Source organism: Leptonychotes weddellii, chromosome 5, assembly GCF_054177405.1.
Source record: "Leptonychotes weddellii isolate Sample4059 chromosome 5, ASM5417740v2, whole genome shotgun sequence".
In the NCBI taxonomy this organism is placed as follows: Eukaryota; Metazoa; Chordata; class Mammalia; order Carnivora; family Phocidae; genus Leptonychotes; species Leptonychotes weddellii.
In genome coordinates this window covers 117,737,238-117,764,528 of record NC_138373.1, presented here as the reverse complement: position 1 = coordinate 117,764,528, position 27,291 = coordinate 117,737,238, and the positions used below count along the sequence as shown (strand labels likewise).

Here is a 27,291-nt window from a genome sequence, read left to right as displayed (position 1 = left end):
CTCAGGAGCTCTCTGGCCATGCAAGTCTTTTTAATACAGAATAAGATCATGTTGTTCTTATTTTTATTAATGTTAGTCACAAGCAAGCACCCTCTTAAAACATATACTATTCTAAGAAGATTCTAAAATCTGAAGTTATTTTGTGAGCAAAATATAATTTACCAAGATGTAGATAAGAACTGGATCTCTATAGCCATGCCACGAAAACATCTGACCTGGCTTTGAGTTGTAGCCTCCAATATCTTGGTCTGACTTTCTAGATCAAGAACCAGGTTGGATTTCTGAAAATTACTCATCTGTAAATGTCTCTCGATGTTGCCCTTCCCTGCATTCAGGATAGGGAGAGACTTATTTCTCTGATGGTCCCACTGCATCATAGAATGGCTGATCCCTAAACACTATTGACTTAGTTCCTAACCCAGGAACATGCTGCTCATCCTATTTCAAGTTCCACAATGAAGATTCAATACATGGGAAATGGGAAATGGGACTCGTCAAACTCACCCATGAGAGTTGAAACTAAGTGAACATCTGGGTGCAGGACCAACCCCTTGCACCCTCTCTGGAGGCTTCAGCAGCTCCAAAATGTCCCGGAACTCAAGTTGAGAAAATCTAAGGACACAAGGAATCCCACCTGTTGGGAGAATTCATTCTGACAAGCAAACCTAGGTTAGGCTCATAATCAAGTCTCTATCTTTGGTGGTTTTCTGATATTTAAAAACAACCTAAAGTTATGTGTTCTTAACCCCCCAAATCCACAACCTAAAAAAGAAAAAGTTCATGGGCGCCTGGGTGGCTCAGATGGTTGAGCGTCTGCCTTCGACTCAGGTCATGATCCCAGGGTCCTGGGATCGAGTCCCACATCGGGCTCCCTGCTCCTTGGGAGCCTGCTTCTCCCTCTGCCTCTCTCTCTCTCTCTCTGTCTCTCATGAATAAATAAATAAAATCTTTAAAAAAAAAAAGAAAAAAGAAAAAGTTCAGTACAAATTTCAATATTATTTCTTAATATCTGTATTTTCTGTTGAGATTTTTGGTATTTATCCAGGCCTAGCCTGGATGTTTGTCAGTGTGTGAAAAGTGCTAAACTTGCAAGCCAACGAAAATATAACCTTACTTGGAATTCTAAGCTCAGAGCTGTCTTAACAAAAAAGTTTTATTAGAAAAAGAAGTTTATATGACTAGTAGCTAAGTGGATTTCTTTTTTAAATGAAATGGTAAGTTTAAAAGTGGAGTAAAATACCAATTTGTTTCATGGGCAGCAGGTTCTTAAAGTTTTTAAGGAAAATGAATCTGGGTTCCAGCAAACTAACATGTATTTGCAAAAATCTTTAAGCTGTGTTCTCTTTTTGGATTTTTGCCTTGCAGATCCTTTACCTCCTGCTAAGTTTGAAGTCAGTAAAGAGAAGACTACTTCAACCAGCTTGCATGTTTGGTGGACTCCTTCTTCTGGAAAAGTCACCTGGTATGAGATCCAATTGTTTGACAATAACCAAAAGATACAGGAGACCCAAATTCAAGAAAGTACTTCATGGAATGAACATACATTTTTTAACCTCACTGCTGGTAATAAATACAATATTGCCATCACAGCTGTTTCTGGAGAGAAACGTTCTCTTACAATTTATACCAATGGATCAACAGGTAAGACCTGCTTACAGATAGTTGAGTATTTAATCGTTTAGGCTCCTTTTGGAACTACATTAAAATTGAAGAGATAGAAGTAAGAATGCCCCCAGACCAAAGATGACAGATAGGTAAGTTGATAGACAGATAGACAAATGTTATGCAGTACAGTGGGAAGACTAGACTAAAAGTAAGAAAATATGACTGTGCTGCTAGCTTGCTAGGTGATTTTGAACAAGTTCTGGGACTTCTCTGGGACTGGAATTTTCTCCAAAATGAAGTAGATGTTTCCTAATGGCCTTCCTAACTCAAATCTTAGGCAACAGCATTTTCTGCCTCCATTTCTGAGTTTGTGCCATAAAACTTACGTTTAAGTGTTTTCCTCCTTTGTATACTCTCCTCATAACATCAAGTCATGATGTTTCCTAAATATCCCTACATCTGGAACAAGTTTTTGCTTGCACCCGCCCATCCCGATACCAATGACACACTTCACCTCCTTCCAGGAAGTACTGTCCTTCTGGTCATGCTCTCTCCTCTCATTTTCTCTCCTGATCTATTGCTATAATTTGCTTTCTGTTTTTCGTCTTCCATTGTTCTTCCCTTTATTGTCTCTTTGCTGCTCTGCCACATCATACTTCATGGGCAAAAATTACCTTAGTACCTATTAAGTGGGGGAGAGAGGCAGGTAAACTATGATGTAGCTTTAGGCGTGGACTTTGAAAAGAGCATTAATTCAGAATCCAGTGAAATTTCAAGAGTGCTGTAGCCATTACTTGTTACACAAATTAGATGTACAGAGAAGCATACATGAATGTGTGATTTCGAATTAAACATGTCTATGTCTCCTCTAAGGAAATTATAAATGACCCTTTGGAAATGCATTTTCTTTTCCTAGTGCCATCCGCAGTGAAAGATATCAATATTTCAGCAAAAACCAATTCTCTCCTGCTTTCCTGGTCCCATGGCTCTGGGAATGTAGAAAGATACCAGCTACTGCTGATGGATAAAGACGTCCTAGTTCATGGCAGTGTCGTGGACAAACATGCTACTTCCTTCAGTTTTCACGGACTGACACCTGGACACCTCTATAACCTTACCATTGTGACCGAGGCTGCAGGGCTGCAAAACTACAGATGGAAACCGGCCAGGACAAGTAAGTTCCACTAACTAGCTGAACAAAAATAAAGCTCACAGCAAGGAAATGTTTAATAACCATGGCTTATTAAATTATTTGAATAATGATAATATGAGACAAATTGAAATTTGCATGTTACAGAAGGCCCTTAAGATGCACCCACTTTTCTATTCAGAGAAAGAGGGACTCCCTTGTATTCTAAATTTTAGACCAGCCTGAAGTAGCGAAGTTAACCACTGATACAGTCTCAGCTTATCTTTTTAGTATTCTGACCTCTTTGATAGGGATTCCTACTTCCTGCTCTCTTTTTTTTTTTTTTTAAGATTTTGTTTATTTATTTGACAGAGAGAGACACAGTGAGAGAGGGAACACAAGCAGGGTGAGTGGGAGAGGGAGAAGCAGGCTTCCCACCGAGCAGGGCGCCCGATGCGGGGCTCGATCCCAGGACCCCGGGATCACGACCTGAGCCGAAGGCAGACGCTTAACGACTGAGCCATCCAGGCTCCCCCCTACTTCCTTCTCTTAAATGAGCATCCACTGCCTTTGTGACATCACTCACAATGAGCCAAGATAACTTTTCTCAGTGCTAATCAAAGACCTGGTCCTGTGAAACAGCCATTTCTTAAACCCTGTACCCAACAAAACATGTCCTGAGACCCAATACTACAGGAGTTGTTCTCATAGCCTAACATAGCTGGATAAATTAATCTGTGCTAAATTTCAATGAATAATTCATGTACACATTCATTCATTCATTCATTCATTCAGTATCTGTTGAGTATAAACTGTATGCTAGGCATTGTGGATATAACAGTGCCCAAGAAGGCCCAAGTCTTTGCCCTATGGAACTTAAATTCTAGTACATTCTAATGCTTCTGATGGGTCTAATGTGTTAATAAATTCCCTCTCTCAGTAAGCTATCTGATTTTAAGAGAAACTTTTAGGTATGTGGTGCCTTAGAAATTACCCTGGCACAGGGGGCTCTTGGAGCTACAAGAGATTGATGGGAAAGATATTTGGGGGCACCTGTACATTTACATATCTTCATATCACACCTCAAAGATGTGTAGCTATTTCCAACAAAAATGTACCATATATGTAGGGGCGCCTGGATGGCTCAGATGATGGAGCATGCAACTCTTGATCTCAGGGTTGTGAGTTTAAGCCCCATGTTGGGTATAGAGATTGCTGAAAAATAAAATCTTTTTTTAAAAAGTACCTCACATCTGAAGAATTATTTATGTATAGCAAGAGCAAATTACACTTCTCACTGGCCTATGCAAAGCAGTATGCTGTGCCCATTTTTAAAATGAAGCATTAATTTTTATTTTGCTGTTAGTGAAGCCCAAAATTACAACATAGCCAAGAGGTAGAAAAAATATTCACTGAAGTGTCTTTCTTTTGTAATCATTTTCCTTTGATGAAATAATGACACTTGGGCGCCTGGGTGGCTCAGTTGGTTGGGCGACTGCCTTCGGCTCAGGTCATGATCCTGGAGTCCCTGGATCGAGTCCCGCATCGGGCTCCCTGCTCAGCAGGGAGTCTGCTTCTCCCTCTGACCCTCCCCCCTCTCATGTGCTCTCTCTCTCATTCTCTCTCTGTCAAATAAATAAAATCTTTAAAAAAAAAAAAGAAATAATGACACAATTCTTGAGCTGTAACTTTATCATCATTTTATATGAAAAATAAAATATTTTTAGGATGCAAAATTTTGTGATGGCCAATGAGTTGACCAATCTATTTATTATGTACTTGCTATTATTAAATACATAAAGATGGGAAGAAATTAGGCAGATGACAGATTTCTTTGAGCTTTCCAAGACCTCATTTGCCAGTAAGGATCCCTAGGCTCAGTGAGATAGAGCTATCCAGGGTTGCCCATCTGACTAATGGCCAAGTCTGAGCCAGAATCCAGGCTCCTGACTCCCATGTTTATGCTCTTTCCACCGGCCAGATAGCCTTTCTTTGATTTTGCAGTATTCTTTTTGCTCGTGAAGTTGTTGTTTCCTTCTGAGCAGAGAGTGTGGCTTGCAGGGATTAAAATGCAGGTCAAAATTTGGCCATAATAAGACAGGTACAATATCCTGAGTTAAAGTGTCCTTTCCTTCCTCCTTATTTAGCCCCCATGGAAGTCTCAAATCTAAAGGTGACAAATGATGGCACTTTGACCTCTCTAAAAGTCAAGTGGCAAAGACCTTCTGGAAATGTGGATTCCTACAACATTACCCTGTTTCACCAAGGGACTATCAAAGAATCCAGAACATTAGCACCGCAAGTTACAGAAACCCAATTTAAAGACTTAATCCCTGGACGTCTTTATCAAGTTACCATCAGCTGTGTCTCTGGTGAATTGTCTGCTCAGAAGATGGCAGTGGGCAGGACAGGTGAGTGTAGGGCTCCAGAATATTCCTTGGTTGCCCAGATCATTCTCTGATCCATCAGAACAAAATAAGTTACAAGGAAGACTCCTTTTTGAATTTGGGAAATATGGTCTATATGACTGAGGGTGCCCATGGGCCAGGGCCCCCTATACAGACTGAAACAGAGGTTAATTGCATTCATCTGAGTTATTTAAGCAAATGTGTTTGGAGTGATTCCTGAATGATGTGCATAACTGGCTCTGCCCTGTGCTGTTTCATGTCACACCACTTAAGTAGCGTAAATGCATTAGCATTGATACTAATGAATAAAACATTTCTGACCAACCCTTACAGTGAGAGCCAGTTAGCACTTAAGCATGTTTTCCATGAATTATTTTATTAATTTATGTCACCAAATATTTATCCAGTGCCTTCTTTGTATAAATTACTGTGCTATGATTTGGGAAGTTCTTAAAATGTCAGGGTTCAGCAAACTACACCCTTTGCCAAATATGGCCTGTGAGCTGTATTTGTGTAGCCCCAGCTAAGAGTGGTTTTCACATATTTAAAAGGTTTTTTTAAAAAGGAAAAAGAAAGACAGATATGAGACAGAGACCATATGTGGCCTGGAAAGCCTAAAATATTTACCTTGCCAACCATTGCTTTTAAGGAAGTTACATTTTAATCAGACAAATGTAGACTATACACACAAAAAATAAAAATAGTACACTTTAATAAGAGTAATCGCATTGGTATTGCCATGTATCAGGTACTAACCAAACACTTTACACCCTTACCATGAGAGAGGTTCTGTTATTATCACCATTTTACAGATAATTCAGAGCTCAAATAACTTGTCCATAGTCATCCAGCCAGTGAATGGTGGGGATGGAATTTAAACCAGAGCATTTAATTCCAGAGTCCATTCTCTGTGCTGTTAGAGATTCCAAGTAAGAACCATATGGTCAGAAAACCAAGAGAAAATTCTTGTTCAGAAGATCAGTAAAGACTTCTCAGAGGAATGGTCTTTAACTGGACCTAAAAATTGTGAGGCTCTTGGCAAGCGGAGAGGGAAAAGAGGGAAGGGCATTTGAGGTCGAAGGAATAATATAAGCAAAGGCATGGAGGCAGAAGAGCCCAGGACACTTACAGGTCTTCAGAACACACAACTGGAGGCCAGCATGGGAGAGAGTGCAGAAGCAGGGAGGGCGGCTGCAGAGAGTAGTCAGAATTAAGAACAGAGGATATGGGGTCTGATTTTGGAAAGCTACAAATGCCACACCCAGGACTTAATATTTTATTCTGTAATTAATGGAGAGACCTTGCATGTTTTTAAGCAAAGGAATAATTGGACCAGAGCTATATTGCAAGAAGATTAATCTTGTCAGTTGGAAAAGGGAGGAATGTTTCATGATCACAACATGCAGTGTCTCTACCAAAAGACACCGCATCCATCGATGTCAACATCATTAGAAGCAACATCAATATTGTCTCTGGGGCTGGTGTGCAGCCAATAAAACACAGCGCTCATATTGTTAGGTTATTAACAGTGTTACAGAAGATTGCATTACTGATATATTACTAATTGTTAGGTTATTAACAGTGTTACAGAAGATTGCATTACTGATATATTACTAGATGATTTTAGCATACATTTCTTGAGTGTCGGATGCCTCCAACATTAGGAAAGAATACTCATTTGCAATCCCCAAACATCAGGAGGGGATAGAAATGTTTTGAATTGCAGGTATTAGGTCTCTTATCTACTGTTGCCCATGAAAAGTGAATGAGTATCCTTACTTTTGGTTTTTAGAATCTCCTTTTTGACATCATTTCACCGTTTAGTTCCAGAGAAAGTTGGAAACCTGGAGGTAAACAGCAATGGTTCGATAAGGTCCCTAATAGTGAGCTGGTCGCCCCCTGCTGGAGACTGGGAGCAGTATCGAATCCTACTCTTCAATGATTCTGTGGTGCTGCTCAACATCACCGTGGGAAAGGAGGAAACACACTATGCCATAGATGATGTGGGGCTCATACCGGGAAGACAGTATGAAGTAGAAGTCACTGTTGAGAGTGGAAATCTGAAGAATTCTAAGCGTTGCCAAGGCAGGACGGGTAAGCAAATACGAAGGTGTTAATGACTGCTAGAACTTTAACTTGGTCCCTCTCCCAAGTAACCCAGGTAGCTGTCAATGTCATGCCCACCGCCCCCCCCACCGTGTTCCGTGAATTTGAGATATTATAGACTTTTAGACTGAATTAGTTTTGGTAATGTTTAATTTTGTCAAAATAGAACATTAAAATTGCTTCCAGTAGTAAGTCCATTATTTTATAAAAAAGAAAGACATTTTAAGCACCAAAAGAATAGGAAGAAAACAATCGGAGAATCCTTCCCACAAAAGAAGACAACTGACAATTTTTTTGCCAGTGATCAGTGTTCGAGAACCATTGCCTTGACCTAATGTTGACTCGTGAGGGAATTTCACATACCAAGGAAAGGTTATTAAAGGGAAGTGGAATATATTTGGATTTTAGGGTAGAGGAGAATGAGGATGTGGAGGCATGGGTTTTGGTATTCTTGCTGTCACCACTATACTGTAATTCCTTGGGCAAGTCACAACCCCTCTGAGTCTGTTTCCTCAACTTTCAAATAAGAGAATTGTCCTTCCAAGCTCAACATTTCTATGACATGGAATACTCCATACTTGGAGTGAAATTCAAATATCTTCTCTCTTAGTCTTGCCTGATGATAAGGAAATAACTACTTTGATTCAATGTTCTTCTTAGAAGACTGTCAAAGCAAAGGACCAAGACACCTCCTTAGCTTGCCAACTGGGTCTTCCAGTCGTATCTTCATTTTCCAAATATTAACATCCCTTGGATAATGATCAAAGACCTATATAAGCTTAAACCAAGCTACTTTTAGCATTTCACAGAACAAGCATCTATGTCCTCTCCAAAATTTTATCTCACCACTTCAAATAACTTGGAATACTGTCAAGAAACCTAGGGGCTCTCAGCATGGTGGCATAATTATCAGGAAAACTTTTCTTAAACTGTACCTCTAGGTGAATAAGGTTAATTGAGGTAGGCTTTGATGTATCAATCCAATTCATTTCAATATATTAAAGAAGGAAGATACAGATTTAGGGACTCAGTTAGAATGGAATTATAGAAAATTTCTTTGATGCAAAAATCAATATAATTTTATACACTTGGTTCTTCCATAGTTTTGTTTCCCTAGTGTTTTGTGGGACCAGTACTTTACTCTTGGCAATGTCTCCTAGAAATTGTAATAAAACCTTTTAAAGAAATGGAAACAGTTTCCATTCTTTGGTTAACGGGAGTCTTTAACCAGATACTATTCTTGCTTGCCAGCTATACTCTCCCTTTCATGGATACATTAGTGCCCATTTCTCAGAAATGAAGAGAAGCAGCACTTTGTCTTTCCAATCTGGTGGAGTAAAAAATACTCCTAACTTCATCTAAATCGTCAAATATGGACCTTTCTCAGTGGTTTTATGGATGACATGATTGAATTAAATATTTTTGTATCATAGAATTCATATGAAGAAATAAACACTCAAGGTAATATGTGGTCAAAAATAAATGACCCAGGAAAGCATTTTCCAATAGTATTCTTTTGAATCCTCCTTTCTGGATAGGTTATATAAACAAAGTTTGGGGCGCCTGGCTGACTCAATTAGTGGAGCACACAACTCTTGATCTCAAGGTTGTGAGTTCAAGCCCCACACTGGGTGTAGAGATAACTTAAAAATAAAATCTTGAAAACACACACACACACACAGTTTTTGTGATTAGCTTTTTTTTTTCCTGAGAGCTCATACACTTTCAGAAAAGAAATGCTGAACTGGAATACTCCTGTGGTTGGAAGAGAACAGCTCTCTAAGAAATACTCGAGTATTTCTGAATCAAATCAATGACACAGTCTCCATTGCTTTTTCCTTAGTCCCCCTGGCTGTCCTCCAGCTTCGTGTCAAACATGCCAATGAAACCTCACTGGGCGTCATGTGGCAGACTCCTGTAGCAGAATGGGAGAAATACATCATTTCACTAGCTGACAGAGACCTCTTGCTCATCCACAAGTCGCTCCCCAAAGATGCCAAAGAATTCACTTTTACTGACCTGGTGCCTGGACGAAAATACATTGCTACAGTCACCAGTATTAGTGGAGACTTAAAAAATTCATCTTCAACTAAAGGAAGAACAGGTAATATTGTTTATAAATTTTAGACTTTAAAAAGTATCCTGTCTACTGAATTGTTTAACATTTAATTTACAAGTGTTCACTGAATGCCTATTTTGTACTGGTCATTGTTTTATGAATGTTTTCTATTGTTTGTTTTCTTTTTTTTTTTTTAAGATTTTATTTATTTGAGAGAGAGAATGAGATAGAGAGAGAGCATGAGATGGGGGAGGGTCAGAGGGAGAAGCAGACTCCCCGCTGAACAGGGAGCCCGATGCGGGACTTGATCCTGGGACTCCAGGATCATGACCTGAGCTGAAGGCAGTCGCTTAACCAACTGAGCCGCCCAGGGGCCCCTCTATTGTTTGTTTTCTATTATACTAATTGCAACTCTTTGCTAGTTGTTTTGTTTTGTTTTGTTTTTAAATTTGTTTGGTTTTATTTTGAAATGGAAGCAGAGCAGAGAACAACTTTTCCAAAGAGTTTTGCTGCAAAGGAGAGCAGAGAAATAGGACATCATCTGAAAGAGGAAGTATATTTGAAAGGAGGATTTTAAGGATAGAAGAAATAACAAGTTTCATGTTGATAGGAATGTTCTAGAAGAGAAAGGAATGATGATGATGTAAAGAGAGAGGAAGAATTGCTGCAGTTATTCTATGAGCAAGCAAGCTCTGGGATCTAGAGCACAAGTAAAGGAAATGGCTTTAGAAAGGAGCATGAGTAATTTAACTTTAGGGTCAGCTGGGGAAAAAAGAGTATTGGATGCATATGCCAGTAAGTAGATAGATGTAGTGGTGGGCAATTATCCTTTGATAACGCTCTTCTTTTTCTCAGTGAAATAGGAAGCAAAATCATCAAAGACTCCCTTTTCCAATTTATATATATTGTCCTGTATTTTATTTCTCTCTCCTTTTTTAACCCTACAAAAAATTACCACTTATCTTCTCATCTTTCCTTCCTGTATCTCACAAGTTCCATTTGGGATTACTTTCCTTCATTTTGGAGAACAGTCTTCAAATTTCTTTTCTTTTTAAAGATTTTACTTATTTATTTACTTGAGAGAGAGAGCAAGCATGAGTAGGGGAGGGGCAGAGGGAGAGGGAAACTGATGAGCAGGGAGCCCGATGTGGGGCTTGATCCCAGGACCCCAGGATCATGACCTGAGCCGAAGGCAGACGCTTAACCGACTGAGCCACCCAGGTGCCCCCAAATTTCTTTATTAGTGTTTTTAGGGACAAACTCTTTACACTTTTGTTTTTCTGTGTATGTTTTTATATAGCTCTCAATCTTGAAAGATATTTTCCCTGGGTTACAATTTTATGTTGGAAGTTACTTTCAAAAAAAAAAAAGAGAGAGAGAGAAAGTTATTTTCTCTCAGCACATTGAAGATATTGTTGTAGTCTTTCTGGCAATTATTCTTGCTGTTGAAAAGTCAGGTGTCAGTTTAATTTCTACTTCTCTCTGGGTAATCTGTTTACTATGACTGTTTTTAAGATTTACTCTTTGCCTTTGGTGTTCTATTGTTTATAGTAATAACCTAGATATAGACTTCTTTATCTTGCTTGAGATCATGATGATTTCTGTACTTGCAGACTAGTATCTTTCATCAACCCTGGAATTTCTCACCCATTAACTCTCTGATATTGCCTCTTGCCTTTTCTCTAATCCCTCTCTATTCTCCTTCTGGTAGTCTAGAATTTATGTATATTTTTCATATTTTGCATGTATTTGCTTTCTGGGCTATAGTCTGAATAATTTCCTCAAGTCCTGTGTTTTAGTTCCTTAATTCTTTCTTCAGCTCTGTCCAATCTTTTTTAAATCCGTCCATTGAATTTTAAGTTTTAATTGTTAATTTCTTCACTTTCAAACATTCTTTTTGGCTCTCTTTCCGAATCTGCTTTGTGCTCAGTTGCTTTTTAGTCATATTTCCATTATCCTCCTTTATTACTATCAGTAAATAAACCATTTTTATTTTACCTTCTATGTCTAATAATTAAAATACCCAAAATCTTCAGGAGTTCAGTCCTGTTGTCTATTGAGTTTGCTGCCTTTTGCACATGGTGTTTTACTTCCTTAAATATTTGTGATTTTTCACTGTAAAGTCATATACCTTGGAAACTTATTCTGTGGGAATTCTTTGAGCCCTTGTTTAAAGATGGGTTTTAGAAAGAATTTTCTTTTCATTTGATTCTTTGAGGTGCACAGGACTGCTATCAACCCAGACCTATTTTAATCTAAACTGTCAACCTGAGGTTTTTTGATCACCCAGGTTTTATGAATTTGGGTTGCAAACTCACTGAAACTGTTTTGAGGTTATGAATTCTCACCCAGTGCCAAGGAGGCTGGGGTGATATGAGAAGCAGAGAGGGAATATTGATTTCACTTACACTTAGAATGTAACCTTTCAGGATCCAATGTTATGCAGGGTCACCTATGAGGTTCCTTAGTTTGTGAAAGTCCTACACTTTACCTCCTATTTCATAGATCCAGCAAAGCTGTAAAATCAAAGCTTAAATTTATGTTTGAAAGATGCCCTCAAGATGAAAGTATGCTTCAGTGGACCAATTACCTATCACTTACTATCAAGTCTTTGAGAATTCCTTACACTCTTGACAACTCACTCACACATCTACATTTTTATATTTTATCCAATGCATGTAGTTGTGTTTATTGGGGGTATGCTGCCCACTATACTGCAGGAATTGGAAGTCCAAGGCTCTCTTTTATTCTTAAGATCATTTTCTTCATTCCCAACATTCACATTGCTGGGTCATATGGTAAGTGTATTTTTAACTTTGTAAGAAACTACCAAACTGTTTTCCAGAATGGTTGTAAAATGTTACTTTCTCACCAGGAATATATGAGATTTCCAGTTCCTCCATAATCTCAACAACACTTGGTATTACAAGGTTTTTTTTTTAACCATTCTAATAAGCATGTAGTGGTATCTCATGTGGTTTTAATTTGCCTTTCCCTAGTTCCTGATGGTTTTGAGCATCTTTTCATATGCTTATTTACCTTTCCTTTATCCTCTTTGGGGAAGAACATATTTTCAAATATTTGTCCATTTTTTGATGGGGTTTTTTGTTTTTTATCATTGAATTTTGAGAATTCTTTATATTCCAGATATTAGTCCATTGTCAGAAATGTGGGTTGAAATGGTTTCTCTCAGACTGTGGTTTGTCTTTTGATTAATTTATTAGTATATTTTGCAGAACATAAGTTTTTTATTTTGGTGTCCAATTTATCTTTTTTTTTTCTCTTGTGAACCATGCTTTTGGGGTCATATTGAAGAAACCTCTGCCTTACACAAAATCACAAAGATTTTCCCCTAGAATTTTTATAGTTTTGGTTTTTAATTGAGGTGCATAATCCATCTTGAGTTCATTTTTATATGTGTATGAGATTTGGGTTAAGGTTTATTTCCTTGCTTATGGTCATCTAATAATTCCAGCCCTTTTGTTGAAAAAACTATTCTTCCTCCACCCAACTGCCCTCACATCTCTGTAAAAAATCAATTGACTCTATATGTGTTAGTCTATTTCTGGACTCTCATTTCTGCTCCATCGATGTGTGTGTCTATCTTTTTGCCAGTATCACATTGCCTTCATTATTGTAGCTCTCTAGTAAGTCTTGAGATCAGATGATGTTACTCCTCCAACTTTGTTCTTCTTTTTCAAAATTATTTGGCATATTAATTCCTTTGCTTTCCATATGAAATTTAGAATGAGAATTGAATCTTCTGATTCCTGTACAGTAGTATTTTTTAATGATTGTATTTGTATCTTAATCCAAAAGTCAACAAATTCTATTGTGCCAAGGTCCCAATCCTTTTAATTACCATAATTCAGGGAAGAGGCACAAAGAAGATATATGTTGATCAAACACCAGCTTCAAGATCTGTGTAAGAGATTTTTTTTAATGGGTAGGTTAGAAATCACAATAGTTGCTAATTAGGAAAAGGTCACAGGTTAGACAGATCAGGCTTTGGACTCCTAGATGACTATTTGTTAGCACTCTGATAATAGGCTAAATTACTTACATTGTGTGGTCTTTGGTTTCCTCCTCAGTAAAGAGAACAATGAAATCAAATTTATAGAATTTTGAATGAGTATCAAATAATATAATAATATATATATAATAATATAATATAATTTCTAAAAACTGGCACATAGCAGGCACTCAGTAGTTATCACTACTAGTTGTTGTGGTTATCATTATTATTATTATTACTATTCTTATATGATGTAATTCATACTACTGTAACATTTTCATGTATAATAATAATGGTGCTCTTGAGAATGTGCCAGTAGAGAATTAACCAGTTTTCTAAACTACAACCTAATCATCAGGTGGAAGGGATTTCCCAATACCACCCCCTAACAACCATCAGCTCAGGTAGATAATGTGGCTCTCAGTTTTCATGGGATAAGGACAGATAAAATCACATAAAGTAAGCAATATTCAAAAACAACATTCTTTCATTATTGAAAATGTAAATTCAAAACTACTTAATAGGTATGCATCATCTCATCCATGGATCTGAAGTAATTTTGATTTCCCATATAAGCAGCTTCTGTATGGGAGTAGTTTGCCATATGCCACAGGAAATAGAGCTGAGAGTCTATAGCAAAAAAATATAGATATATTTTTAGCATTTTTAAGACTGTCTCCATTTTTGACTCATTTTGTTACACTTCCTCAGGGTGACTAAATGTCATCTGTTTTTTTCTTCTTCTTCTCTTTGTCTTCCATGTTCTAGTGCCTGCCCAAGTGACTGGCTTGTATGTGGCCAACCAAGGAACAACCAGCAGTCTGTTTACTAACTGGACCCAGGCCCTGGGAGACATAGAATTCTACCAAGTCTTACTGATCCATGAAAACGTGGTCATCAAAAATGAAAGTGTCTCCAGTGAGACCAGCAGATACAGCTTTCACTCCCTCAAATCAGGCAGCCTCTATTCTGTGGTGGTAACAACAGTGAGCGGCGGGATCTCATCCCGACAAGTGGTGGTGGAGGGAAGGACAGGTAAGAAGAGCACAGGGAAACTCCAGAGTATATTCTAGGATGTTTTGAAACACACGAAAAACAGATCCATTTTTGACTTTCCTTGGAAGCCAGGTTTCAATACCAACCATCCATACATGTTGCTCTCCTAACAATGGAAATTGGGGGTGGGTGAGGGTAGGCAAGAATGAATTCTAAATTTTCTAAAATCTCCCCTAAAGGTGTCAGAACTTCTAGAAAAACCTTTGTAGTAACATAATGGTCATTTGATGCCTAAGCTTATCCCCTCATTCAGTTGATGATTTCCTTAATGTTTATGTCCCAGTTAAAATAAACAAGTAATGAGACTTTAAAAAAAAAAAGTATATTCCACTCTCTTTCATATTCTTGTTTCAAGACATAGTAAGGAAATGATCTCCAACTTCTATGGTGCAAAGTGGAGTTAATAAAATTCCCAAATCACATATGTTTTCATAAGCAAAATTAAACAAGTGCTTAATACTATAACCACCTAAACAATGTTTCCCTGACCTTGGAGAGATCACAGTCAAATAGGGCAAAGAGCTAAGTCAACAAACAAGTGGCATATGATCATCTGTGTCAGACAGGGCTGGCACCAAAGAAGGAAATACAATTTTCTACACAAGACCAAGAAAGAATATAAATAAACAGTATAAAATTTATGTTCCAGTTTCTTAGAAAGAAAAAAATTAAAGACATTGAGTAGAAGCTTTGATAATTATTAATGAACTCAGAATCAGGTCAGTGAATTTGCCTACTTAATTCTATATGATTATAAGTTGGATTTCAGGCTCCTCCTTCTGTATTTCTGAAGCTCGGATTCTGAGTATCAGCTGCATGCATCATAGATATGTCCCTTTTTAAAAATCATGAATCTTATCTACTTAATGAACCCAAGGAACATGAACTTCATTAGCTCTCCCAGAAATGCAACTAAGTCATTGAAAAGATATTTCATAGTTTTGGTAGAAATTCACTAATATGTGCCATTTTTCTCATTCTGTGGCAGCTGACATTACCTACATCCTTCTTCCCCATACCTTCCTTCTTCTCTTTTAGTACTTCTTGGCACCAGCCGTTGGTGTAGCATAATCGGGGATGGGGGGCTGAAAAGCTTAGCTTGGGAATGAATCAGGAGGCCCAGATTCTGGTCCTACCTCTGCCATTAACTTATATCTTGAAGCCTCCAGTTTCTAATCCATCCCCACTAACTTACTCCAATTTATCCCTGTCGGAGTAGAGAAGGAGAAATAAGAAAGCTGAGGAGAGGGTTGGGAAGGGCTTTGCACCCATTTCTCAGCAAGTTGCAGTTGTATTAGTCAGATCAGATTGACTTATTTCCTGCTTACACAACTGGACAACGTGGGGATTCCTGATTAGACAGCTCTATGGGTTGGTTCTTTCCCAAGCAGTAACTCAGGGATCCAGGCTCCTTCCATCTGTGGCTCTTCCTTCCCCTAGGTCCTCAGAACTCTGTCCATTTCCCCAGAGAATAGAGATCATTGGGTGGGGGAAGATGACCAGACCAGCAAGTAGACACGTCACTTCCCCCCATGTTCCATTGGCTGGAACACAGTTAAATGGCTACATTTCACGGCAGGGGAGACTGGGAAATATAGCCTAGCTGTGTGTCCAAGAGGAAAAGGAAATAGTTTGCTTAACAACTAGTCAGATTCTGCCACACAAGTTAATTCCCAAATTTTAAAATACGTCTAGGGCTTTCCAACTTACTATGATATGCTGGCATAGTTTGGCACCTGATACCACTTGAAATGAGTGGGGCTTTGTTTTTATGCCTCTGTTTTAATTGTAGCAGAGGTATCAGTATTTGACCCACAGTATATAACAGAAGTATGCAAAAACAAGACAAATTCTTTGAAGAATAATCATAAGGTTTTGAGGAGAGGGCAAAATATGAATAAATATAAGCACGAGTTATTTTACTCAAGCACATTAAGAGTGCAGGAGGCAAATGGGATACTACTAGAGAAACACAATAACTAGCAATTTTGAAACATGCCTAGGTTAGTAAATTTTATATGTGGTAGATTGTGAAACATTCAGTGACTAAAGCCTTGATAATCATTGCCATCTACTCAAATTGCTGAAATGTTGGTCAGTGCTGAAATAATTGAAAGGTTTTGAAAGGTTTTCTTATTCACTTCTATTTCCACAGAGTTGAAACATATAAATAAACCTGCCTAGCCTAGAGAAGATGGCAAAATATTCAAAGTTAAAGATATCAGATACGCTTAACAAATCTAGTTCCAACCTGAGAAAATGCTGGTTCTAAAGGAAAAACAAATTTTAGATCTGGTTTTTTTTGTAAACATGAATTTATATTTTTGACAAAACATTTGATAATTGTATCTTTTGTAATAAAATGTTAGTAGTTGCAAATATTTCTAGAAGTTTTGAAAAACAAGCATAATTCTTTTGAGAGCAACCAAGGGATGTACAGCTTGTTAAATAAAGGGAAAGGAAAGAGGAAGAGAGGGAGGAAGGCATCAATATAGAAATATTATGGCTAAAATGTTCAACTTTATATGTAGGAAACGTTCATATACATGGAACAGCATTAGCAGAGCTGTTCAGTATGGTGCTATTTATAATTTTTGGTGATGGACAAGTGCTTGTAAGTGCAAAGAAGACTTGGAGGCTTAAATCACAAAGTTGGAGCATATTAGATTAGGAGGATTCTCAAAGGTCATCTAGCTGGGTCCTGTCCATTGTACGTGATATAGTGATACTGACAATTATATGAAGATATTTAGCTGCAGTAGTGAACCAATGATGAAAACAGTAGTGCAGTTCACATACACTACAGGATTTTATTCTGATATTTACTACGGGCAGTACTAGTTACTGTACACTTATTTCTGATACGTGTATAACTACTGTTCAATACCACAATGATTAATTTGCATACTGCATCTAGCCAAGAGGCTCCTTGAAGGCATCCACATCTTTTCCATTTTTGTATATGTGGCAAATGGTAGGTTCTCAATAAACATTTGTGGCACTAAACCCCAATTAAAATAAGCAAACGATAATGGCCATTATCACCGCAATAGCTCCTTATGCCCACTGTTGGGTCAATCTCCAGATTTGTTGTTTTCAGGATAGGCTTTTAGGTTTATTTCTTGCCACTAGAGGGCAGGAAATGCTTTATAAAGGGTAGATGCAACACCTCTCCTCCTGTTCATTAGACTCCCCAGGAATAAATAACTTCATCACAGGAAGATCAAAGCTATCCCAAAGTCTAAGCTCTTTAGAAAAGGTATGGCATTCTTCATCTTTCCCTTCAAACGTCTTTGCTTATTGATGAGTTTGGTTCGAACGGATTCATTTGGATTGTTATGTTTGTTCCTTTTCCTACAGAGGGAACCTTCTGACACATGCACATAAAAATGCCTCCACTTAAAATACTTTGCAAACAGCAACACTATAAAAATGCAGTAGTGGCGTCCTTATATTTATGAGGCACCCAAAAGACCTCCTTGCATTTTTATTTGGGTTAGCCTTGCTGATCCAAGAACACTCAGCTTCCAGAAGCTAAGGTGAAATCCTCACACGTCTTTGACCTCTTAGGTAATCAGATGAGATTTCCTGAGTGCACACTGTTTTTGCTGACCGCAGTAGATGACTCCAGACTTTTGACTGTACTTTCTTTTTTAAATTTCTCCGCCTTTTCAATCCCAGTCCCTTCCAGTGTGAGTGGAGTGACGGTAAACAATTCTGGTCGCAATGACTACCTGAGCATTTCCTGGCTGCCGGCTCCTGGAGACGTGGATAACTATGTGGTGACACTCTCTCATGGCAGCAGGGTCGTTCAGTCCCTCGTTATTGCCAAGTCTGTCAGTGAATGTTCCTTCAGCTCCCTTACCCCGGGCCGCCTCTACAATGTGACTATAACTACGAGGAGCGGCAAGTATGAAAACCATTCCTTCAGCCAGGAGCGAACAGGTAAGGCTCTAAGGAGAGCCAGGCTCTGTAAGAAGTGGCTAGCGAGGGGCGCCTGGCTGGCTTAGTCAGTTAAGCGTCTGCCTTGGGCTCATGTCATGATCCCAGGGTCCTGGGATCCCTGCTCAGCGGAGAGCCTGCTTCTCCCTCTCCCTCCGCCTGCCTCTCCCCCTGCTTGTGCTCTCTCTCTCTCTCTCTTTTTCTCTCTGTCAAATAAATCGATAAAATCTTTAAAAAAGAAAGAAAGAAGAAAGAAGTGGCTGGCTATGTGGCTCAAGGCATCAGATCTGCAACATTTCTGTAATGATAGGATTAAAGGCTGTTGAGATCACAGAATTGTGAGTCTTCAAGTTTTGACCCTAGAAAATCCTTATGTGAGCAGATGTTTCCTTTAAAGTAAGATGAACACTACTTTCATGGCTAGAATTCATATTATATTCAAACATAGTAACAAGTGTTTTCTGTTCAGGGAGTACTTTTTGGTTGCTAGACACTGACTTTATGTATAACTCACTTAATTCTTGCAATTTCCTTATGGAGGTCATTGTCGTTATTCCCACTTCGCAGATCAAGAAATCAAGGTTCGGGGAGGTTAAATAACTTGCTCAACTGTTTAACTAGCTAAACAGCCAGTGTGTTTCTGTATTTAAACCCAGTTCTGAATGGGTCCACAGCTTACGAAATTCTCTGTCCTAAAATCCTTCCTGAAATGTCTATTTGGTCAAAGTCCACTGTTCATTCTTTTTCACACAAGGTGAAAATGTGAACCTTTATTGTTCTGGGACCAGAAGCAAAATCTTAGCAAAGGCAATGAATGTCAGGTCTTCGATGTTCTGGAAAGAATTAAATTTAAATGGCTACCATTTTCCCAATGTACTTACGCTTTTGGGGTTTACATCTAAGATTTCTGCTTAAGGTTGACATTAATATTTTGTCAAGCCTTTCCTGCTGAGCTATGGGTTGATATTTGCTTTTAAAAATGTCAGGGTTCTTTTGACAAGGGAGTCAAGCCTACTCAACGTAGAAAAGACGGTCTCTTCAATAAGTGTACTGAGATAATTGGATGCGCACATATAAAAGAATTAAACTTACCCTATCTTACACCAGTCACAAAAATTAACTCAAAATGAATTAAATTCATTTGTTTATGAAACAAATTAAAGTTTAATGTAAGACCTGAAAATATGGAACTCCTAGAAGAAAACATAGGAAGAAAGCTTTTTGACATGGGTCTTGGTGGTGATTTTTTGGATATGACACATAAAGCATAAGCAAAAAATCAAAGACAAACAACTGAGACTACATTAAACTAAAAAGATTCTGCACAGGAAAAGAAACCATCGGCAAAGTGAAGAAACAACTTATGGAATGGGAAAATATATTTGCAAACCATGTATCTGATAATGGGCTAATATCTAAAACACAAAGAACTCATACAATTCAATAGCAAAAAAGTAAATAACCCTATTAAAAAATAGGTAAAGGACCTGAATAGTCATTTCTCCAAAGAAGATATACAAAAGGCCAACACGTACATGAAAAGATGGTCAACATCACTAGTCATTAGGAAAATGCAAATTAAAACCACAATGTGATATTTCCTCTTGCATGTTAGAATGGCAAGCATCAAAAGACAAGAGCTAACAAATGCTGGCATGGACATGGAGAAAAGGCAACCCTTGTGCACTCTTGGGGGTGTAAATTGGTATAGCTACTATGGAAAACAGTATGGAAGATCAGCAAAAAATTAAAAACTACCACAAGATCCAAACATTCCACTTCTGGGAATATATCCAAAGGAAACAAAAATCACTAGCTCAAAAAGATATCTGCACCCTGTGTTCATAGCAGCATTATTTACAGTAGCCAAGATATGGAAACAATCTAAGTGTCCATCCATGGATGAATGGATAAAGAAGGTGTGGTATATCTATGCAATGGAATAGTATTCAGCCATAAAAATGAGGAAATCCTACCCTTTGCTGCAATGTGGATGGATCTTAAAGGCATTATGCTAAGTGAAATAAGTCAAAAAGAAAAGACAAATACTCTATGACCTGACTTACATGTAGGATCTAAAACTAAAGCAAAAGCAAACTCATAGAAAAAGGCAGAGGCAGAGAGTGGGGGAAGGAGGACTTGGAGGAAGATGGTCAACAAGTACAAAGTTCCAGTTATAAGATAAATAAGTGCTAGGGATGTAATGTGCCCCATGATGACTATAGCTAACATGCTGTGTGATATATAAGAAAGTTGTTAAGAGATTAAATCATAAGAGTTATCATCATAGTAAGAACATTTTTCTCCTCTTCTTTCTTTTCTTTTTATTATATCTATATGAGCAGTTAGAAGCTGGCTGAACCAATTGTGGCAATCATTTCATAATATATGTAAATGAAACCACCATGCTATCTGCCTTAAATTTATATAGTGATATATGTCAATTACTTCTCAATAAAACTGGAGAAAATAATAACAAAAAAGAAATGAAAAGAAATACTGTAAAAAAAATGAATTTGTCAAATTCCCAAAACCAAAGTGTGTTCACACTCAACTAAACTGAAAATTTCGAAATCACTTTTGACACATGTTATCCTTTGCTAGGATCTGCTAATTGACCTCCCACAATAGTTTTCACTGATATGTCTTTATTTTGCTTTTCTTGCCAATAGCCTGAACAAAGGTTCTTATTACTTAAATTTATAATGGGTCTCCTACCTTGCTCCTCTATCCACTTAACTCCATCATGCTTAGTATTCACAGCTGTGTCATGTGTCCCTCTAAGTTCCCATTCATTTTTTTCTAGGAGTCATTTAGTATTCATTGCAGTCATTTACATCTCTCCCCCTGTGATTGCCTTGACATCAGGAACCATACCTTTTTTGTGTTTCTCTCAATACCTGGCCCATATAAGCACCCATAATTTTATTATTGTTGCTGAATGCAAGAATTAGCCAATCATCTTCTGGACTCAAAGACCTTATAAAAATCTAAAACTATGAAAAAAATGTTATTTTTTCCATGAGGATCAGGACAATTGACATCATCCTATTACCTAGCACAGGATCTGGAATCCAATAGGCACTCAATAAATGTATAATGAATTAATAATCAGAAATCCCTTAGATCAGCAGTTTTTAGCTAGTGGATAGACATTAGGAATGTCATAACCCCCAAAACTGTCCATGAGGTTGTTGCAGATAGGAAAGGTATGTGTGTTTCTTTAGGGAGTGAGTGGGTGGCTCTTACCAGATTCTCAAAGTTTCTATGACGTCAAAAATGTTAAGAACCACTGATTTACATTGCTACAGCATGCTAACACTGAAAGTGTCTGTAAATTGATCTAATCCCATCTCTTTTGGAGATAAAGTCCCAGAGAGAAACTTAGTTTTTTCAAGATCACATGGCTGATCAGTAATCAACCTCAACCTAGTTCCAGTACTATTTCCATTACATCATGCTATCCCTGAAAGCACTGGTTGGGGATATAAAGAGCTATTCCTTACCCTCAAATGACTTAAAACCTAATTATCCTGATAATCACAATAATGCCTGAGATCTGAAAAGCAGATTTCCATTTACGAAGCAGCCTTATGTCAGTGTCTTATGTTGATCAGCTTGGAACCTAAAAATCACCAGAATCAAAGGATGTGTCATCCTACTAACCACTTGCTTCCCCTCCATGTCAACTCATGAATGTTTCCTATCCATCTGACCTTCATATTGCAGGCCTTTTGCTGAGATTGTTTTTAAATGCAAAAAAAAAAAAAAAAAAAAGATCCTTTATTCAAAGCACCTTCTTGACTCTTTACCAACGTGAACTTGGATTTGACGCATGACTAATCAAGGCAATCCATTGTCCCCAACAAATCAGTTTAACTATAGAGTTGTGTCTGAGATGCTGTCCTGGTGATTTTGGCTGATTGTGTCAAAGCCCTTTTCCTTTTCTAATGCTTTTGTTCTACATTTTGGGTGAAAATATCAATATTTCTAATTCTGTATCACATCATCTCATCATGCAGCAAGACAGGTCTCACAAATTACCTCCAATTCCACCTGAAGAGCCCCTTATTGACTTAGCATGGTATGTAGTCTGGTTTTTCTTCCTGTAATAGTTGCTTTGTCTTCAATAAATTGCCTGGGTCATTGACTTTTCTTACTTAGCCCATGCATAAAAACTTCAGAATTTCTTTTCCTTTACTCTGTGATGAATAAGTTCTAGCTACATTGTAATTGGTTCAGGTAAATATCTTGAAGAAAGCATACCTGACCTGGCTCCATATCTGCAGTGAGCAATATTCTAATACAATAACTAACCAGTACACATATACTAACAGAAGATAATAAAATGCAACTTGTAGATGTGAGAAGCATCATGGAAAATATAGCTTAGATGCCAAAATACTGAAATTTCTGGGTCATTTCCTGCTTTGAGGGAGATTTGGACATGGGCTTTGTCCAATTGATTGATCAATTGATAGATTGGTTGAGAGAAAAACCAGAGGCGCACATTATTTATTTGTTTATATATTTATTGGGAGATCCTCAGGTGCACAAAATTGGATTAATCATAATTCTTGGTTCAAGAAACCATGTTTTGTCACTTTTATTTATTTTTAGGCTTCCATTTAATTTAGGCATTTAATTAATCATTTTTAATAATGTAATAGGCACAGGTGAAACCACTACCCAAAATAAAAGCTAGAATCTTGACAGTAATCTGTATCAAATCATGTGGTTCCCACCTCACTGATTCATCCCAAGGTAACCATCATCTTGACTCCTCTTTTCATCTCTCTTCTTGCCTTTCACCTTGCATAGTTTTAGTATTTATGTAGTCCTAAAATTATGGGTTTAAAAAATTTTAGTTGTTCTAACATTATTTTTGAAAAGGTTATTTTATGTAGTATGTAATCTCCTTAGACTTAGTTTTTCACTTAATATTATATTGATAAGATTTACTTATATTTTGTGTTTTGATGTTAAAGGCAAAAATCCATATTTTTGCATTTTGAGTTAAATAGAAATTAATTATGACTGCTATATAATCTCACTGTTTATATATACCAGTCCATTCATCTACTCTCCCATGGTTGGGCATCCTGTCTCAGACTTGGTCTTATTAGGTTTTTAAATTTTGCCAACCGTATGGATATGAAGTGGTATTTTGCCATGGTCTTGACTTGCATTTCCTTGATCACCAATGATGTTAGACATCTCTTCATGTATTAATTATGTGTTTCCTCTTCTTCCATCTTTCTTTTGGATTGTTTTTATTCTTCTTGGTAACTTTTTATCACATCTTGAGTCACTAAGGTATGTTGGAATTATTAATAACATCACCATCAATTCATATTAATCATCACTTATCATATTTAATGTTCCATCTTGTACATGACATTTTGTGTAGGCAAGAAACAAGATTAGAATTAATTCATCAGGTTCTGTTAAAAGATCCATCTAATCACTCCAAGTAGTGTAACAGTCTTTCCCCTCTGGAAACGTGTGATCTAAAGGTCTAGAACTTTTTAAATGCCCACCAAAAAAAATCTACTCACTTACCTTCACTGTCCCAGATTGTCATCTGTGATCAATTACTCCCTTAGGCTCACTACATCTTCAGCTGTTCTCTGTTCTCTTTTTCAGTGCCTGACAAGGTCCAGGGAGTCAGTATTAGCAACTCGGCCAGGAGTGACTATTTAAAGGTATCCTGGGTGCATGCTACTGGAGACTTTGATCATTATGAAGTCACCATTAAAAACAAAAACAACTTCATTCAAACCAAAAGCATCCCCAAGCCTGAAAACGAGTGTGTATTTGTTAAGTTAGTCCCTGGACGGTTGTACAGTGTTACTGTTAGTACAAGAAGTGGACAATATGAAGCCAGTGAACAGGGGAATGGAAGAACAAGTAAGTGGAAAGCTTGTAAAATCTGACGGTTGGTTGGGACTTGAAGGTCATCGAGTAAATAAAATATCTGAACCTTGAGTTCTCTCTGCTTCCTGATCAGTAAATTGCATTCCCAGTCTCACTTGGAGCTAATATCATTCAGCCAAGCCATGGCCTATAATTACAGAATATTTATTGGTAGATAAAAGCAAGCACAGTCAGGGAGCAAGAAGGCCAGTTGTCCCATTTTTCTTCCCTGTCCTCCTGCATTGTGGCATTTAAAGTTCTAGACATCTTGTTTTATCTTATGATTGAGGTCATAATTCATTTTATAATTATATCCTACCAACACTTAGCATAGATTTATGTCAGGAAAAAAATTGCAATTTTAATAGTTGCTTCCAATTTTTCTTATTTAATGCATGAAGTAGTTCAAGTGGTTTATTTGGGGAAGAGAGATGTTTGCCAGTTCCTTGAATGTGATTCATAAATTATTGTGTAGGTAAAGTTTGATCAGTCACTTTCCTGAAGTGTCTTCTCATATTCCTCCCTAGTCCCAGAGCCTGTTAGGGATCTAACATTGCGGAATAGGAGCACTGAGGACCTTCTGGTGACTTGGTCACGAGCTGATGGGGATGTTGACCAATATGAGATCCAGCTACTCTTCAATGATATGAAAGTATTTCCTCCTTTTCACCTCGTAAATACTGCAACTGAATATCGATTCACCTCCCTGACGCCAGGGCGCCAGTATAAAATTCTCGTCTTGACCATCAGTGGAGAAGTACAGCAGTCAGCCTTCATTGAGGGCTTCACAGGTAATATGAAATGTGGCTCTTGAACTTGAGTAGATGTGGTGGTGTATTTAGCATGTTGGGTAGCCAGGCGTTTGGGTTGAGGATTTCAAGGTAAAAGGGAGATGGCAAGAAGCGAGGTTATCTTGATAGTGCCCATGATGTTGTCCATGCTGGATTAACAAAAGTAACGTACAATGTAGGGTAAGAAAAAAAGCTTTCAGAGAAATGGCATTGGACTGATGTGAATTGTTGGTGCTTGTGAGGCACACAGATTAAAAAAAATAACTCTGTTGGTTGGGTTTCCTTTGGAACTCTGTTAGGAGTGTTGTTATGATTGTTAACATTTATTGACAATTTACCATGAACCAGACCCACAGCAAAGCACTTTATGTGGACAGTTTGTTCAATCCTCACAACTCTGTGGGCTGGTCACTATTACTATAATTGCCATTTTCCTGATGAAGAAACTGAAACTGACAGAGCGTAAGTGATTTGCCTAAAGTCCCCCAGCTAGTAAATGAGGAAACCAAGACTTGGACCAAGGCAATCTAACTAGCCCCTCGCTCTACTACCGGCATCCTTCACTTCTACTTGTTGGCTTCGATGTCCCTCTAAATTTCCCCTATCGAATTCAGTTCAGGTGGAAAAGCCCGAGAAAAATTGTATCAATACGTGCAAGTGAATTCTTTCAGTACATGCCAAAATATAAGAAGCATGACAATTTTGGTTGAAAATTTCCACAGTTCATTCTCTAAGTGATGACTTTTAAATTTATTTTCCTTTTTAGTTCCAAGCGCTGTCAAAAATATCCATGTTTCTCCCAATGGGGCGACAGACAGCCTGACAGTCAACTGGACTCCTGGTGGGGGTGATGTTGACTCCTACACAGTGTCAGCGTTCAGGCAGAATCAGAAGGTGGAGTCTCAGACTATCTCCAAACACGTCTCGGAGCACACATTCCACAGGCTGGAGGCTGGGGAACAGTACCAGATTGTGATCGCCTCGGTCAGCGGCTCCCTAAAGAACCAGATAGATGCAGTTGGGCGGACAGGTGAGTGCCCACCTGGAGAAGAGCCAAATTGTTCTCCACAGTGGGACAGCAGATGGACTTACTTAGCTATTCACAAGTCAAAAATATCCAAATTCAAAGCCATAATTCAATGTGGTTTCAAGAGCCCTTTTCATATTTTCTTTTTGCATTTTTCTTTCATAATAGAGATCTTCAGAACACATGAAAGGTAATTAGGAACCAGATCATTTGAATAAATTTTCATGCTTGCTAAAGGTTATAAAAACTTGAGTTTTAACAAGTGGACTTCTGTAACTATTTACATGTAAATATTTACTATTTTCTGTAAAATTTACCCTTCTCAAATTTCTTTTAAAAATGAACGCCTATGCCATTTACTTCATTTGTTACAAGAACAAGTAACAAATCAAGGAATAATGTGTCTCTTTATATTTATATTACCAATAATATATTACTTTTAAAACACAAATAAGCTAAAAGCACCTGCTGTCTGCCAGGCATTTAAAATGATCTCTAGTCACACTAGAAGATAGAGATCATTGTTTCCATCTTACAGATGAGGAAAGTAAGGCTCAGAAAGCTTATAAAACATTATCAAGGGTACGTGTAATAAGACCGAGAGCTGTAACTCAAATCTAGGTCTGTCTGGCTCCAAGCCTTATGCCCTCTCTACTGTGATACAGTACTTATCAGATGCCTTCCATTCCCATAACCACTCATTTAGCTGTGGGCCTGGGCTTCTGTACTGGGCCCTCCTGTGCCTCTATTTCATATACGTGTCTCTCCAACCATATGCCAAGCACTGCGTTAGAAAATGGGAATTCAGTAGCAAGATAGATAGAGCCCCCAACCTCGAGAAGCATATAATCTAGTGAAAGAGAGAAATAAAAAAGACAATTACAACATGATAACTTCTAAAATAAAAGTAATAATGGGGTGTGTTAGGAGCAAACATGAAGAGTCAGGGAAGACTTCCAGGAAAAAGTAACATTTAAATAGACACTAAGAAGTCATACTGGTCACGCAGATGTTGACTTGGTTCCAGCAGAAAAAACAAAGGCCTGGAGGTGAGAGAAAGCATGGCACATTTGAGGACCTACACATGGTGTGGTATGCTAGAATAAAGATGAGCCATACGGCCAAGTAAGTAGATGGACCAAATCATGAAGGGCCTCGTATCCCTTGTTAAGGTGTTTAGAATTACGGAGAGCCATTGAAGGGCCATCTGCATGGGGCTTCTATGAGAATATGCCAG

The 27,291-nt window shown here is 37.9% G+C and overlaps 1 protein-coding gene across 2 annotated transcripts in view; it reads left to right on the top strand.

Annotated features, from left to right (window-relative positions):
* The window catches only part of PTPRB (protein tyrosine phosphatase receptor type B), a 110,543-nt gene that overhangs the window by 39,744 nt on the left and 43,508 nt on the right, over positions 1 to 27,291 (top strand). For both annotated transcript variants that reach the window (XM_031027040.2, XM_006732342.3), the window contains 10 exons: positions 1,366 to 1,641; positions 2,522 to 2,779; positions 4,882 to 5,145; positions 6,967 to 7,236; positions 9,092 to 9,352; positions 14,091 to 14,357; positions 18,060 to 18,323; positions 23,967 to 24,230; positions 24,764 to 25,027; positions 25,794 to 26,057. In XM_031027040.2, coding sequence (XP_030882900.2) covers positions 1,366 to 1,641; positions 2,522 to 2,779; positions 4,882 to 5,145; positions 6,967 to 7,236; positions 9,092 to 9,352; positions 14,091 to 14,357; positions 18,060 to 18,323; positions 23,967 to 24,230; positions 24,764 to 25,027; positions 25,794 to 26,057 — 2,652 coding nt within the window. The remainder of the gene's footprint in view (positions 1 to 1,365; positions 1,642 to 2,521; positions 2,780 to 4,881; positions 5,146 to 6,966; positions 7,237 to 9,091; positions 9,353 to 14,090; positions 14,358 to 18,059; positions 18,324 to 23,966; positions 24,231 to 24,763; positions 25,028 to 25,793; positions 26,058 to 27,291) is intronic.